The 16,303-nt window shown below is 36.9% G+C and overlaps 1 protein-coding gene across 1 annotated transcript; it reads left to right on the forward strand.

Annotated features, from left to right (window-relative positions):
• Window positions 1–1,070: 1,070 nt before the first annotated feature.
• BHLH9 (transcription factor bHLH96-like) lies at window positions 1,071–2,649 on the forward strand. Its single transcript, NM_001294128.1, is given in 3 exon segments — window positions 1,071–1,619; window positions 1,860–2,252; window positions 2,362–2,649. Coding segments are annotated over 3 exon segments (963 nt in total). The 5' UTR covers window positions 1,071–1,151; the 3' UTR covers window positions 2,464–2,649.
• The last annotated feature ends 13,654 nt before the right edge of the window (window positions 2,650–16,303 follow it).

The following is a 16,303-nucleotide window of genomic DNA, read 5'->3' on the forward strand; positions in this document are numbered from 1 at the left end:
GTAATGGAGGAGAATGTTAATTTACCCCGTCCCCAGTTTTATATGATTATATGTTTATAGTTCTCATCTCAAAATTAGTCACGAAAATAACGTTACTTATATGAATCTTCACAAAAATAACAAAGCTTACCTAGTTACATACATGAATTACAGACAATGTAAAACAGTACAGCGTGTGTAGTAGTATGTGGTGGGAGAATCATTTTGTCTTTGTACACTTATCCTATATTTCAACATGTCAGAACTCAATTCCATCTTTAAAAAACAAAAGAAGAACTAGTAACAAAGTATTATGAAATTAATAGATGATAGTTTATTCTAAATTAATTTAAAGATAAGCGAAAAATATTCGAACTTACATGCATAAAAGAAAGCATGTACACTATTTTATTCAATTTGGCTAAACACAAGCTGCTATAAATTGATGACGTTTAGTATCGTTTTTCTGATTTCATAATTAAATAATCCATATTCCATAATGTTTGTCATCATTTGCAATTTTTCACGAGTGGATCATTCTGTTGATTTTAATGGTATTATTTATGCTTCCAAATCAGCAAGATTTGACATTAAAATATCATTTTTAATCCATTCATTACGTGACATGTTTATATATGTCTGAACTGTATGTGTCTTTGTTAAATGCATATACACACGGATAAAGTATCTTCTAACCAAGATCACTTGATGTGCAGCTAGCATGCTAAGTTAAGTTCCCTCTCCTGCAATAATTAGTCCAACTTTATTTCACGTGTAGTGTGCTGTGGATTTAGAGTAACTTTTTTGATGTATTCGGAATATCGTTACGTGGTGTTATTTTAGATAAATTATAACACATGTATGTTTTGTTAGTTAATATATTCTAAAAGTAAGCTATATTAATTCTATTTTTCACCACTATTATAACACGTGAAATAATAATATTACGTGACTATATTCTCAACACACAAAAATTTCTTGTGGATTTGGTTCATCATGAAGCCCTTTAAAAGCTCAGTTTCCCCAACCTTAAATAACTCACGAGTTGCATTTAAAAGCCAAAGTACTAACTACCAAGAGACACAGAGTGAGAGAGAGAGAGAGAGAGAGAGAGAGAGAGAGAGAGAGAGAGAGAGAGAGAGAGAGAGAGAGAGAGAGCTGGCACAGAGCAAATGGCTCTGGAAGCCGTCGTTTTCCCTCAAGATCCATTTAGTTGCACTAACAAAGACCTCTACAACTTGTTAGGAGGAAATTTGAGCTATGTCGATGATCAGCAGCAAGCCTCTCTTGATTTTCTCGGCTACCAAACAGACCAGAATTACCCTAACTATGATACTTATTCCTCACCGCCTTCAATGGTATCGCACTTCAACGAATTGCACCTCTCCAATCCAAACCCAGTTGCCAGCACTATAAACCCTGATGGTGATCAACCCGAATTTCAACTACCATTGGAGGACACAATCAACGTATCTAGCAGTACTCGTGCGAAACGACGTCGTGCCAAGAGTAAAAAGAACGAGGAGGAGATTGAGAACCAGAGAATGACTCACATTGCGGTTGAGCGCAACAGAAGAAAACAGATGAATGAGTATCTCTCCGTTCTTCGATCTATAATGCCCGAGTCGTACGTCCAAAGGGTACTAATTATATATACATTCCTACTACTACTTTGTTAATTAATTTCACTGTTTTTTTTAGATAAAGTTAGAAATTGTTTGATAACAATTTCGTTTTTTATTTTAGTTTTTTCTTCTTCATTATTTCTGAAAATGAAATTTATTTGATAATTATTTTCAGCTAAAAACTAAAAAAGTTATTACACGCCACTTAATATATTGGACAGACCAAAATATGTGACCTTTTGGTTGTATTATTAGGGTGATCAAGCATCAATCATTGGGGGTGCGATTAACTTTGTGAAGGAGCTAGAGCAAGAAGTGCAATTCCTTGGCGTTCAAAAGCCAAATAATTGTGCGCCTTTTTCCGAATTCTTTACCTTCCCACAGTACTCAACAAGGTCTACTAGTGATCATGAGTCAACGGTGGCCGCCATGGCGGAGCTGCCGCTGCTCGAGTGCAGGTCGAGCAATATCGCAGCTGACATAGAAGTGACAATGGTGGAGAGCCATGCAAGCCTCAAAGTAAGATCCAAAAGGCTCCCAAAGCAGCTCTTGAAAATTGTTTCTGGGTTGCATGATATGCACCTCACCGTTCTCCATCTCAATGTTGTCACCGCTGATGATATTGTGCTCTATTCTCTCAGCCTCAAGGTAATTGGAAAATCAATTCAAAATTTAATTTAGCGAAAACAAAATAATTAGAAGTTAAGATGAAGGAATTTGTATATGTTTTTGTGATGAATCCTTAAAAATTAAGCAGGTTGAAGATGAGTGCATGCTGACTTCAGTGGATGAAATTGCAACCGCAGTCCATGAGATGCTAGCTAGGATTCAAGAAGAAGCAATGCTGGACTTGAACTGATCATCAAAACCTCGCTTTTAATTATCAATTGCCTTTTTTTCTTTCTAAATTTAATTATACCCTATGATGTGATAGACTCATACTTGGGTGTTTCTTCTCTGGTTGTAGACTGCTACCAAGTCATTCGGTTAATGTTTTCCTTAATTCCAGTTTAAGAAACTCTTTTCTTTAGATATAATAGACTAAGAGTGAGTCTTCTCTCTCATTTCATCTTTTCTCTTTTGTCAGTTTTTCTTTTTAAATTTTTAGAACATCAATCCTCGCAACTTTTTAGGTCATAAATTGTTAAAGAATGTTGACGATTAAAAATAAATTGTGTACAGAACTTGGAAAAATGGTGATTATTGTCGAACTTGCGTACTTAACCCATTGTTCTCCAAATCAGTGAGATTGTTTGATCTAGCTATTTATTTTTGGAACTTATGTGGATGGATGAATTAATCACATCTAATTGAAAAATGACACGTAGACGGTAGGAAGCTGATTTTTTGGAGTCTCCTCTTGGGTCTCCGGCCTTATTCTGCAGTTATCAACCAGGGAGTTTTTAGACTACTCACGAGCTATGCAGAGACTGATCTTCGGCACACTAGCAAAATATAGTATGTTTGTGGCCTCCATTCCTAGCTGCCTACGAGTGTTCAGGTATATAAATAGTCAAGTTCAACAGGAAAATAGGTAATCACCACTTAAAGCACCTCCAATGCTAGTCCTTAAAGTTGTCTTCACCACCGTATTAACCCTATAAATGAGAAATAAAGAAGTTGAGTCCATAAAGTATAGAGACAGACCATATACAAGATTCGAGTCCCCACATATAAGGACAATATCGGGAGCAAAGTGCCGGTGCCAGTGGGGTATTTTGAGTGGAAAACTTGGCCCACCCACGTGCAGATTCCTCGCTGTTGTGCTGCTGCATGCATGGTCCCACTGATTTTTCTTTTGTTTATGAAGAAAATCAAGAAAAATCAACGATCTTGATAACTTTTTGGTTTTTTTTTTTAATACTGTTTAGATTGACGGCTACAAAAGTAACAATGAGTTTTTGATCTTTTATTCCCCAAATTTAAGGACTATACTATAAGGACACTCTTATTGGAATTAATAATCTTTTAGGGATAAGTATATTCCTTTTGAGTCTCTAAATGGTGGTGGGGGAGTCTCTAAATAGGGATTCCCATTGAATATGCTCTTACTGACTCAAAGTTCTCTATGTATTAGTTTCTCTCAAACTATCTCTTTGTCTTAGGCATCAGAAGCCATTTGTCAGATATCCTCCTCTTTTTCTCTAGTTTGTCAATTAGGCTACTGATATTTATTATTTTGTAGGTGGCGTTTCGTCCACTCAACCTTGGACGAAATTTGCATCCACCTCATATTAGTGGGGTTATTGTACTATATGTCTCTTTGTATTTCAATAAGATTTCATAGTTTTTCCTATAAAAAATTTGTGTACCCATTGTTTTCTTTTTGGATAGTGCTATTCGCACACTTATTTTTATCTCTCACACAGCCTTGTCAATTTTTGGCCATTGATGTTCTTCAATTCATCCGATTCAATGGCCGAAAATTGAGAAGGGTATATGAGAAGTAAAAATATGTGTAGCAGTACTACCTTTCTTTTTTTGGTCAATTTGCTTCATATTGTTTGGGTAGAGGGAAAAGTGAAGTAAACCTCAAGAAAGATACATGCTTTCTTGTTGCTAATTCACCACATGATAAATATCTATTAAATGAAGGGAAAACTAATGAAAATGACTTGAAAACTTTGAATTTTAACGATAAGGATAAAATAAAGAGTAAAATGAATAGTACCAGGATTGAATTTTTAGTGTAAAAATGTGGTTTTTTTGTTAAAGTGAACTTTGAGCTTTTCATTAAAGTTCCTTTCAATGAATGATTTATTTTTTAGGACGTGATAAGTATCTATTGGACTGATGACACCACTAAATCTATGTCTTAATTGCAAGAGAATCCCTCCTTCCAAAAAATTGATGTCCCTCGAAAAATAATCGTCCAAAAGGTTTTGTTAACCAAGCCCAGGAAGCAAAAATGAAGAAAAGGAGCCATATTCGAATGATGACTCTGATAGAACCATATTTTCGTACTTTACAAATAAAACCATTTATGCAGTTTCAGAACTACTAATCTTGCATATATTGAATTATGACGAGTCCCAAAGAGTACACAAAATAGTTGAGGTTTGGGTTAGCCCAAGTGATCAGGAAGAATGAAATTATGAGTTAGGTTTAGAAAAGGTGCATGGTTTAATTTAGTGTGATCGAAAAAGAAAAGTATAGGCAATTTGCAAACCGTGAGGTTCACAGGCTCACTTGGAGTCTCCAAGTGATGGCAACGGTTATGGCGGGTGGGTAACTGTGGTTATTTATCTATAACCGTTTATTCTCATACCCGCATAACTGTTTACCGTTGGATAATTATCTAAACGGTTATACTCATACCCATAACCGTTTATAAACGGTTAACCATACTTATAACCGTGTACCCATTTAACCGTAACCATTTGGTACCCGTTTACCCATTTATCATTTTTAAATCCGTTTGTCCTTTCTTTTTTACCATTTACTCATTTTTCACCTGTCTACGTGTTTTTTTAACAACTTGAAAATTAAAAAAGAAAAATTTGCATAATTTTGTTTTTCTAACAATTAAACACCATTATAGGTACATTCATCATACATTTCCGCATTTTAATTTTTTAAGTCCGTATACCATTCCAATAATTGAAATAATAGTTTACAGACGATATTTTTAACTGTTAGCAATGAAGGTAATATAAAATTTGCTAAGTATTCTTGGGTTATGAAAACTGTTAAAAAACAGTATTTTTGGGTTATTTGACTCGGAATGTAAAATATTAACATAATATATATAATGGACCATGAAATTTAAAGTGGTTAAGGAAAATTATATTATATTAGCTAATCATGCACTATAGTCAATAGCATTGATATAAGTTTTGTCTGATAGGGAACATGATTTATGTTAATTTTACATATATAAAATAAATGGGTAAATGGTTACCCATTTATAACCGTGGTTAATACCCATAACCGCCCATTTAAATTTCGCGGGTAAACGATTATACCCATAACCGTTTATTTATCTAAACGGTTACCCATAACCGTAACCGTGAAATTTAAATGGACGGGTAACCGCGGTTATCCATAACCGATGGGTATTTGCCCATCCCTACTTGGAGAGCGTTGTTTAGAGTTGGTATGGACAGTGACTTGTCTTGCAATATTGCTAGGTTTCCGTTACTGAGCAGTTTATGTAATGTTTTTTAAAAATTATTATCTTGTGGTAACATGAGCTAACTATGACTCTTGCATATACGTCACTCGAATGAACTAAGTGAGTCCTAAACAAGTACACAAGATAGTTAAGCCTTGGGTTAGCTTAGGTGATGAGGAAGGATAGGTAATCAGTTATGATTAAGAAAGTTACAAAGTCCAATTAATTTGCAATAATTCCTCAGCGGATTTCTAACATAATTAATAACATGTTCATAAATTTCAGAGAGGGATGTTGATCCTTTTTTCTGTCATTGTACACTTGACAAATAACCAAATCCTCAAGTCTAGCAGGAAGTAAATCATTCATGCCATTGCAGACATCAAATACTGACATAATTAAGAAACATCCACATTAAAATTCAAATATCATATTGAGATGGAAAGATCGACATTAAAGTTTTAGTTGTTGGGAAGAGCCACTTCTTTTTCATTCTTCACGATTCCCTTCTGAACCATGAGCTTCTTTCTCCAGCTTCCTTCATTTAAAATTGACAACCACAAATTACTCAAAAATAAATAAATAAAATCGACTTCTCCATAATCTTTCGAATCCTGGTGAATCCAAAAGCGGCCGCCATCAAACTCTGGTGCTTTATTTCTTCATGGTGTTTGATGGAATCATGGTGTTGAGAATGAGTCTCACATTGATGGGAGGAGGGACCTTGCATGAGCTTACGAGAGGTTGAGTTACTCCCCATATTGCCAATTGGTTTTATGGTAGAACCTCAACTTTCTTTATGGTATTAGAGCAGGTTGTCCCACGTGTGAAGCCAAACGGCCATACGCACTCCATGTTACCCCGTTGTGTTGTCCACGTGTTAGGCTTGAAAATTCGCCATACGTGAGGGGCGTGCTGTGAATAAGTCCTACATTGATGGGAGGAGAGGCCTTGAATGACCTTATAAGAGGTTGAGTTACTCTCCATATTGCCAATTGATTTTAGGATACAATCTCAACTTTCTTCACATGATGATGTGTTTGATGGAATCATAGTCCGGTTTGAATCGGACTTGGCTGGCTACAACCCAGACGGACGAGAAAGAGACAAAGGGCACTGTCACGCATAAGTGCGTTGTTCCAGTACCTAAGAACCCCTCAACGAATTTGAAGATGTTCCTGGACATTTTTTCCGGCGGTTTGGTGGTTTTTCTAATGAACATTCTACTTATGGCGTAAAGATAAGGGAAGAATGCATAAACAATACACCCTAAGCATATACTTTTTCGGGTCGACCTAATAATTCATTGAAATTTCACCAAACAAAATATTCCAACAAGGAAGAAAGTAAAATAGACAATGAAAACACCAGTCAAGGAGAAAAACATGTTCCCCATGTAAAACGATACAAAAGAGTTGTCCAGCTAAAAGAAAAATAGACGTGAAAACAAAAACATGATTATTGTCTGTCATCAGCCACTATCCCTTGTCAAGACTACGATTGGAAATCAAAAACAAATATCATATGTCAGTAAGTCATATAGATTAATAAAATTCACCATCCAATTTATAAAGAAATAAGCGAAAAGAAAGCTTCGAACAACGTAGCATCTTACACAAAATGAATGAAAGTAGCCATATTCGGATATACATCATAAAAGTTCAAATATAAGATCCGAGTTCAACTTGTTTCTGCAAACTTGTTTTCTAACCAAAGGGTGAACATCTTCCTGGAATCTTATCATATGTATGGATACTACTTTTCCATAAATCCATTAATTCATTAAACAACAGCGCAAATAAACCTTCCTCAATCTTCGGTAATTAGTAGAGTCATCATCATATAATCTTTTCTCATTCACTTTCAAAGCGGCAAATTATAAGGAACTACGACGATCGATCAAGTGTTGTGAGTTTAGTTTAGAATCCTGAACGGAGTAATCCGTCGATAGTAAGCCTTAATTTGACGTTGTGTGGGTCAGCTACAAAAACTGGAGTACATCCGATCGAATTTTTTTAACGCCTTCCCTTTTACAAGATGCCTCGTAACGATAACGTCATTATTAACCCGTCCTTCCTTATACCATCCCGTGTCGCTTGCAGTATGTGTGGACTTGTAAAATCGCTGCAATCTACGCTTTAATAGAAGATAACACATCACTTTTTGTGGAAATCTCATTCTTTGTCACTTTTTGTGGAAATTTCTTCCGTCTATTATGAGATTCTATTTTATATTTCGGCTCATTGCACACAAGGTATTTATCCAACTCTTTGTTTTCCTTACAAAACAATATACAATTATCTACACATGCAAGAATTTTTTCATACCCAAATCCGAGACCATTTAACACCTTCTGCACACTTTTATGATTGATGTGTAAATTAAAGCAACCTAAAAAATATTAATTCTAATCAAATTTTGTCTGCAAGTGCACTATTCATAGATTGTATAGAAGTGCACAAAGTTAACCGAATCTGAAAATCCGAAAATTTGAATATAGACTAATATAATCTTGTTGTTAATATGCATTTGTCCTTATAGACTAGTTCTTCAAAATGAGAACCATAAGAGATGAAGACTCATCACTCACTCAACTCATACGAGGAAAACATGGATGCATAAACAGCCCAAAAATCATGGAAAGCCTGTTCATAATTACCTCTGTATTTTGGTTTGGTAATATAATTGGTATGATAATATGATAATAAAATCCAACCCTAAAGATAAGGGAAGAATGCATAAACAAGACTCCCTAAGCATATACTTTTTCGGGTCCAACTAATAATTCATTGAAATTCCACCAAACAAAATATTCCACCAAGGAAGAAAGTAGAATAAACAATGAAAACACCAGTCAAGGAGAAAAACATGTTCCCCATGAAAAAAAAATACAAAGGAGTTGTCCAGCTAAAAGAAAAATAGACGCGAAAACGAAAAAGATGAATTATTGTTCGTCATCATGCTACTATCCCTGTTCGTGTCAGGAATTTCCGTGAGGTTTGTTTCCTGGCCGACGAGCACACAGCTCCCCTGGAGGTTGGCGTCGGTTGAGGGCTGCTGTCGGGCTTTTGCTTTGCTGTCGGGCGTTGTCGGGCAAGTCTCGTCGGGCAAGTCTCTTCGGGCAAGACTCTTTGGGCAAGGCTGAAAGAGAAGGACAACGTTAACTTTGAGAGGTGCCTTTGTGGGGCCTTAGGTGTAGGCCTTGAGGCTCACAATCAAGGTTAACATTTAGGTGCTCAGGCGTGCCACTGCCATCTTTAGCATGGCAGATGTAAAATGGTTGTCGTGCTTTAGTTGTATATATGTATGTATCCAAGAAACCGTGTTAGTTATAACAGGTGCCTTTGTGGGGCCTTAGGTGTAGGCCTTGAGGCTTCCCATAAATAACTAAACCAGTGCTCGAACGCATCATATTTGTTCTCGTGGTTGTAGGAGTTTTCTAACTACTATACTTCTGATTACCCGAATCTAAGAAGTAGAATGAACACAAATAGGTGCCTTTGTGGGGCCTTAGGTGTAGGCCTTGAGGCTTCCCATCAGAGTTCATTCTTATACTTAGACTCTTTAGATCGCCGAACGGAATGAATCCAAATGGATGCCTTTGTGGGGCCTTAGGTGTAGGCCTTGAGGCTTTCCATTAGAATCCATTCCATACCCAAGCGTTCTATGGTAATCATGATATAATAGAAAGAAAACTAGAAGGTAGATTGATTACTTGCGCCCCAAGTAACTTCGGACTTCTCGTTTATCAAGGACTGTCGTGGATGGGTTAAGTCCACATAAAGTTCTTTTTTATGCCTTGAGGCCAAGGACTTTTAACTGATCAGATTTACATGCCCGAGGGCTTAGGACTTGGATCTGGTTTGAACACTGACAATATATTCAAATCGGATTCAAGTGCTGAGAAAGCTTTTTAATAGTCATGTTGCTAGAAATAACTTGCATATAACTGGAAGTATACAACATATTGAAAAGACAAAACTAAAGCAAAGAAGGTCGGGCAAGGTTAAACCTTATCGGGTAAGGTTGCTCGTCTTGCAGGTTCCTATCTTTGTAGTTTTGTCAAAGGTCTGAAAGCTTAGAGGGGTAGAGAGAGAGAGAGATTACAAAAGATGAATCGATACTACAGCAAGGTTTAACAAGGTAGCAGAGCTATTACAAAGGGTTGAAGAGAGGGTTATCCCGAAAGGGATGGAGGTTTATCCCGAAAGGGATGAAGGCTGACTACAGCTTTGTTTTGAAGGCAAATCTGGCTTTGAGCAGAGTTTGTGCTTGCATTTGTTTGTTTGTTTGAGTGTCCTTAATCTTGGATTTTCTTTCTTCTTATATAGACAACTCGGCTTGGCCTTTGGTAGCAGCAGCTTTGCCCGAATGCGGTTTGCGGGTGATGACTCATCAACTATATTACATGTAATGCCACCATAAAGTACTTTATGGGCTGTGTAGCTGACCAGTCTACACCACTTGACCTTTGGGTAGGTAAGCAAGTGGTCTTCATGAACTGCACCAAGTCAGAAAAGGCCTTTCCCTGCTTTCTGGGCTTCGACTGGGCTTCGGCTATCTCCCTTTCGGGCCTCCTTTTGGGCCAACTCCTTTCTTGAGCCCAAAGTTAACTTTCGTCGTCTAAACCCTATTTACTTATTTTTTATTTAATTTAATATTTTATATTGTTAAACTAATTTAAATCAACATTTGGTCTCCTAAACCCTATTTATATTTTAAATTTGAAAAATATAATTTTTTAAAATTTTGCGTGACAAACCTATATGTATAGGTCACGCTTGGGCTGCCCCAGCTCGGCAACTCATTCGGTTACTTCGCGGTCACCGAATGAATTTCGTCGTGCAAAATCCTTAAATTTGGGAGAGCGCAAAAAAATGGGGCGCGGGATTTTTTTTAAGACTTTGTGAGACGAATTTTTCATCGCACAAAACTTTGCACAACCAACATTTCGTCGTGCAAAATCCTAAAAGTTTGGGTGGGTGCCAAAAATGGGACACGGAAAATTTTATTTTAAAAAATTTTCAAGATTTTACGCGACCAATATTTCGTCGCGTAAACTCGTATCCTTCGTTGCGCAAAGTGTTATGGTTTTTAAAACCAAAATAACTCCTCACAATTTTCTCAATGTCTTTCTCTATTATCTTTCCTCTCATCTCTTTGCCTCTACTCAAATCCGACCCTCTCTCTCACACTCTCTCCTCTCACTTAATCTCTCTTCTCTCTCTCTTCTCTCTCTCTTCTCTATCTCTCACTCTCACTCACTATCTCATCTCTCTCTCACTATCAACTCTTAACTTTCTCACACTCACTTTTCTCTCATTCTCACTCACTCTCAATCTTGCCAAAAGGTATTTTCTCCCCAAAATTAATTTTTTTTTCATTAATATGTGTTTTTGGAGTTAATTAATTGGGTTTGGTGTAGGGTGGAGTTTGGGGTATGCCAATTTTAGGGGAGATTATGCCCATTTTTTGGTGTTATTTTATGTTTTTTGTTTGTTATTTGGCCATGTTTGTTTTGTTCGTAAGGAATCATTGAGACTTTGATGGCGAAAGTTATTGCACTATATCCCCCGCCACTACCACCACAATAGACTTGTATTAGGATTTTATTATTGTACTCTGCTAATTTATGTGTACATTTTAAATATATTATATATATTGGATAATTTGATCACTATTTTTCATTTGTAATTTTATTTAAATGCATCAATTTAAAATTAAAGTAATTAAAAAAATTAAGTCATACAATTAAATAAAATTAAAAAAGTAAAAATTCGAAAAATCTTGTGCTACCAAATAATTCGTCGTGCAAACAATTAATATAATTAAATTAAAATAAGAGAAATAATAAAACAAAAGGTCAAAAGTCAAAAACCTTGCACGACAAAATATTTCGTTGCACAAAATATTATATTAATTTATTTTAATTAAAAAAATACAAAACAAAAAATCTTTGCGCGATGAAATATTTCGTCGTATAAAGTATCTTTGTGCGACGAAGATTAATTTTCGTCGCACAAATCCTATTGTCACGAGCTTTGCCAATTGATTTTATGGTACAATCTCAACTTTTTTCGCATGGTAATAGTGTTTGATGGAATCATAGTCCGGTTTGAATCGGACTTGGCTGGCTACAACCCAGACGGACGAAAAAGAGACAAAGGACACTGTCACGCATAAGTGCGTTGTTCCAGTACCTAAAAACCTCTCAACGAATTTGAAGATGGTCCTGGACAATTTTTCCGGCGGTTTGGTGATTGTCGGCAGTATAATGGTAGGGGTTTGGTATTCTCGAACCCTAGTGACTACGTTCTTCTAAATAAATGATAAAAAAAAAACAGATAACTAGAGTATTTTTTTTTAATTATATCTTTATGTACTTATAGCTTTGTCTCTACATATCTATTTGTGTACCTATAGCTTTGTCTATACATATCTATTTGTGTACCTATTTGCTCACCTACTTGAATGACTCTAGGTGTTGGGTAAAGTGTTCGTTGAGTATATATAAGTCGTATTCGAGGAAGCGGAGGACATGTCCACGAGTTCTAGTCAAACTATTTTCTACCCTAAGTCATATAAGAGACTGTAAGAAGTAAAAACAAACCTTAATTTAAAAATGGCTCACATCTTTAGTAGATATATTTTTGCTTAAATTTTATCGGAAAGTAATGAAGATGGTACATATACACCACATCATGAGTTTGGGTAATATTTGCACACACCTTCAGGTAACTTAATTGGCAATCTCATTACTTACAGACATTGAGAAATGCTTTCAATTGATCGGATGGTTAAGAATGATTGTATATTCTGGTATGTTATTAATTAGCTTCTCATATATTGTCCATCAAGTATTGAACATGTGATCGATTTGAGAAGAATACAAAAAGACTTCTTTTAAAAGTATTAAAAGTGTAACTAAACTAAATGATTGCAAGAACTCTCAGAAATGGAGATCGAAGAAAGCAAGAAAACTGAGAGAGAATTGATCTTAGCAGCTGAAGAAGAAAAGACTAACTGTATTGAATGAATCATTACAACAGATTACAACTGTTTATATCACAACAATTCTAACTAACTTGTATATGTGGCAATCCTCTACATCTCTCCTTATTACACTAACCAATCAATAATTGCCACCTGTAATTTTATTACATTTAAGTTATTATCCCCCTCAATTCTGCTGGGATGTCCAAGACTGAGATTGATGCAGCGCTTTACAAAGATAGGACTGTGTAGTTCTTTAGTAGAACATCATCAACTTGATTGTATGTGGAAACATAGTGAACAATGATATCTTTCTTTTGCACACTTTCTCGAATGAAATGATAGTTAGTGTCAAGATGTTTAATTCTTGAATGAAACATTGGATTGGTGCTGAGTGCCAACGCTGAGAGGTTATCATAGTACAAATCTGGAGGAGCAGGTAAGAACTGATGTAAATCTTTCATAATTGACCTTATCCAACACTCGATCAAAAGCACAATTTGCCAAAGCCTTGTAATAAGCTTCTATGAAACTTCTAAAAACTGAGGACTGTTTCTTCGATTGCCAAGATATAGGATTAGGACCAAGAAATACCACATATCATGTTATTGACCTTCTTGTATTGATATCAGCAGCCCAATCAACATTTGAATATGCCGAAATGTGAGTATTAGAAGCTGAATAATATGTAATACCACATTGCAGTGTCCCTTGAAGATATCTAATTATCATTTTCACTAAGAACATGTGTGCATCAGTTAGATTTGTCATATATTGACATACAACATTCACAGAGTGAGCAATATCAGGCCTAGTGAAGGTCAAATATTGGAGTGCTTCAACAATACTCCTGTAAAAGCTTGGATCGGCTAAAGGTTGACCCTCAGACATTAACAACTGTGTATGAGGATTTGAAGGTGTTAGGTGCATGCCTACAACTCTCTATTCCTGCCTTTTTAATGAGCTATTTTGCATATTTAGCTTGACTGATAAACACATCACCATTGCTTTTTGTATTGAATTTGCAATCCCAAGAAGTAGGTCAACTTCCCCATGTCTTTCAAATAAAATATTTCACTCAGTGTAGTAATAACAGCTTGTACTTTGGAAGTATTTGAACCTATAAGAATAATATCATCTACACACAAAAGTAGAATGATAACATCTTTGCCATTTGTTTTAACAAATATGCTAGTATCAGATTGAGACACTATGAATCCCAGAGATGGTAGCACACTTGTGAATTTCGAATTCCAAGCTCTTGGAGCCTGTTTGAGTTCATACAAGGATTTGGATCCACAAAGCCTTGTGGTTGGATAGGCCATTGAAAGTGAAGAGCAATAGAGAGAATGAGCCGAATGGTGGCATGTGTGACCACCGGACTGAAGGTTTCGCAGAAATCAATGCCCTCTTGCTGATGAAAGCCATTGGCAACTAGGCGAGCTTTAAAACGCTCGATAGAACCATCAAAGTTCTTTTTGATGCGGTACGCCCATTTATTAGGTAACACGTTCATAGAAGACTTGTAGGGTACCAAAGTCCAAGTGCCGGTACGCTGTAAAGTGTTGAATTCATCCGCCATTGCTTGGCGCCATTGGGAAGACTTATTGGCCTGTGAGAAACATGTGGGCTCAACCAAAGTATTAGTAACGTTAGTGAGGCAAGCATATCTGGGATTTGGTTTTCGAATTCCTTGTTGACCACGCGTGATCATGGGATGAGTGGATGGAACAGTATGTGAAGTGGTGTTGGCAGGTTCAATATTCACATGAGTAGTGGGAGTTGGTGGGTGAGAATGGAAGGCTGGGGTAGATGACGGAAGAGTAGGTGGTGGTAGGGAGTGAGGGAGTGAGGTGACGACAATCGGTGTTGGAAGGGAATGAGGGGTCCGTGGGGTCGAATGTGGTTGGGTATAATGGAAGGTATCAATGTCGAGGACATGGTCCAACTGACTAGGGTTTGACAAGATCGGAGGAGCAAGTTCTTTACATGGAAAACTCTTTTCATTGAAAACGACATGACGAGACAGAAAAGACTTGCCAGTGGTAGGATCATAACATTTATAACCTTGATAATTTAAGGAGTATCCTAAGAAAATACATTGTTTTGATCGAAACTTAAGTTTAGAATCAGTGTAAGGACGTAAATAGGGAAAACAAGCACAACCAAATACTTTGAGAAAATCATACTGGGGTGATTTTGAAAACAGTTTTTGGAAAGGAGAGACGCCATTCAAGATTTTGGTGGGAAGACGATTAATGAGATAATTTGCAGTTTGAAAAGCGTCATCCCAGAAAGTGTGAGGGAGAGACGCATAAGCAAGTAAAGTTAAGCCAATTTCAACAAGATGACGATGTTTGCGTTCCGTGAGACCGTTTTGCTCGGGATGATGAGGACAACTGAGTCTATGATGAATGCCATGTTAAGAGAAAAGGTGTTTAAAAGAGGAATTGACAAACTCTCCTCCACCATCAGATTGAAAAAATTTAATTTTGGTGTTGAACATATTTTCTGCAAGCTTTTTAAAAATGACAAAGGTTTGAAAAACTTCAGATTTTAACTTTAAAGGATAGAGCCATGCATAACGAGAAAAGTTATCCACAAAAACAACATAATACTTGTAACCATTAATTGAATAAGAAGGAGAAATCCATACATCTGAATGTATTAATTCCAAAGGAAACGATGACTGGGAAGAAGATAATTTAAATGGCAACTGATGACTTTTGCCAAGGGGACATGATGAACAAAAGTCGTAGGTTGCATTACCAGTTAAAGGTAATTTATTTTGGGAAATGAGACTACGCAAAACAGAAATTGCAGGGTGACCTAACCTAGAATGCCAAATAGCATCCGACACTCGAACACCGACAAATGCAGAGACTCCATGGTGGACCATAGAAGAACTTGAAAATGGATAAAAACCATTTTTACTCCGACCTTGCAAAAGCGTCTTCCCCGTTTGAAGGTCCTGAACACGGTAGGAATTGGGATATAAAGTCAGTGAACAATGGTTGTCTTTGGTAAATTGATGGATGGAAATAACATTAGTAGAAGCATTTGGGCAGTGAAGGGTGTTGGGAAGGGTAAAGGAGTGATGGGGTGTGTGAATAAAAGAAGTGCCAACATGAGAAATGTGCAAACCTGATCCATCCACCACGCCATTAACATTGTCAGTGCCATTGTAGGGACGAGGATTCGAAACTTGATTCAAATCATAGGTGATATGTGCATTGGCTCCAGAGTCAAAAAGCCAGTTTTGAATGCCAGAGGGAGAGGCAGATGCCGGAGACGGTGCAGCAGCAACATAAGCTTGGAGATGTGGAGCAGAAACACGTCCTTCATAGGCCATATTGAGGCGATTGAAACAATCGATTGCAGAATGGCCGTGATGACGACATATTTGGCATTGGATACGGCCACCAGATTGGGTTGGAGAAGGAGGAGCACCTAGAACGCCATTATGAGGGTGTCGGAGTGGATGAGCATGGTGTTCCTGTCCTTGAGGACGAGGAAGAAACTGGCCACGGCCTCCGCGAGGAGCACCGTGACCACGGGAAGGTCCTGAACGACCTCTTCCAGCAGCAAGGGC

The sequence above is a fragment of the Malus domestica genome, chromosome 04 (genome assembly GCF_042453785.1).
Source record: "Malus domestica chromosome 04, GDT2T_hap1".
Classification (NCBI taxonomy): Eukaryota; Viridiplantae; Streptophyta; class Magnoliopsida; order Rosales; family Rosaceae; genus Malus; species Malus domestica.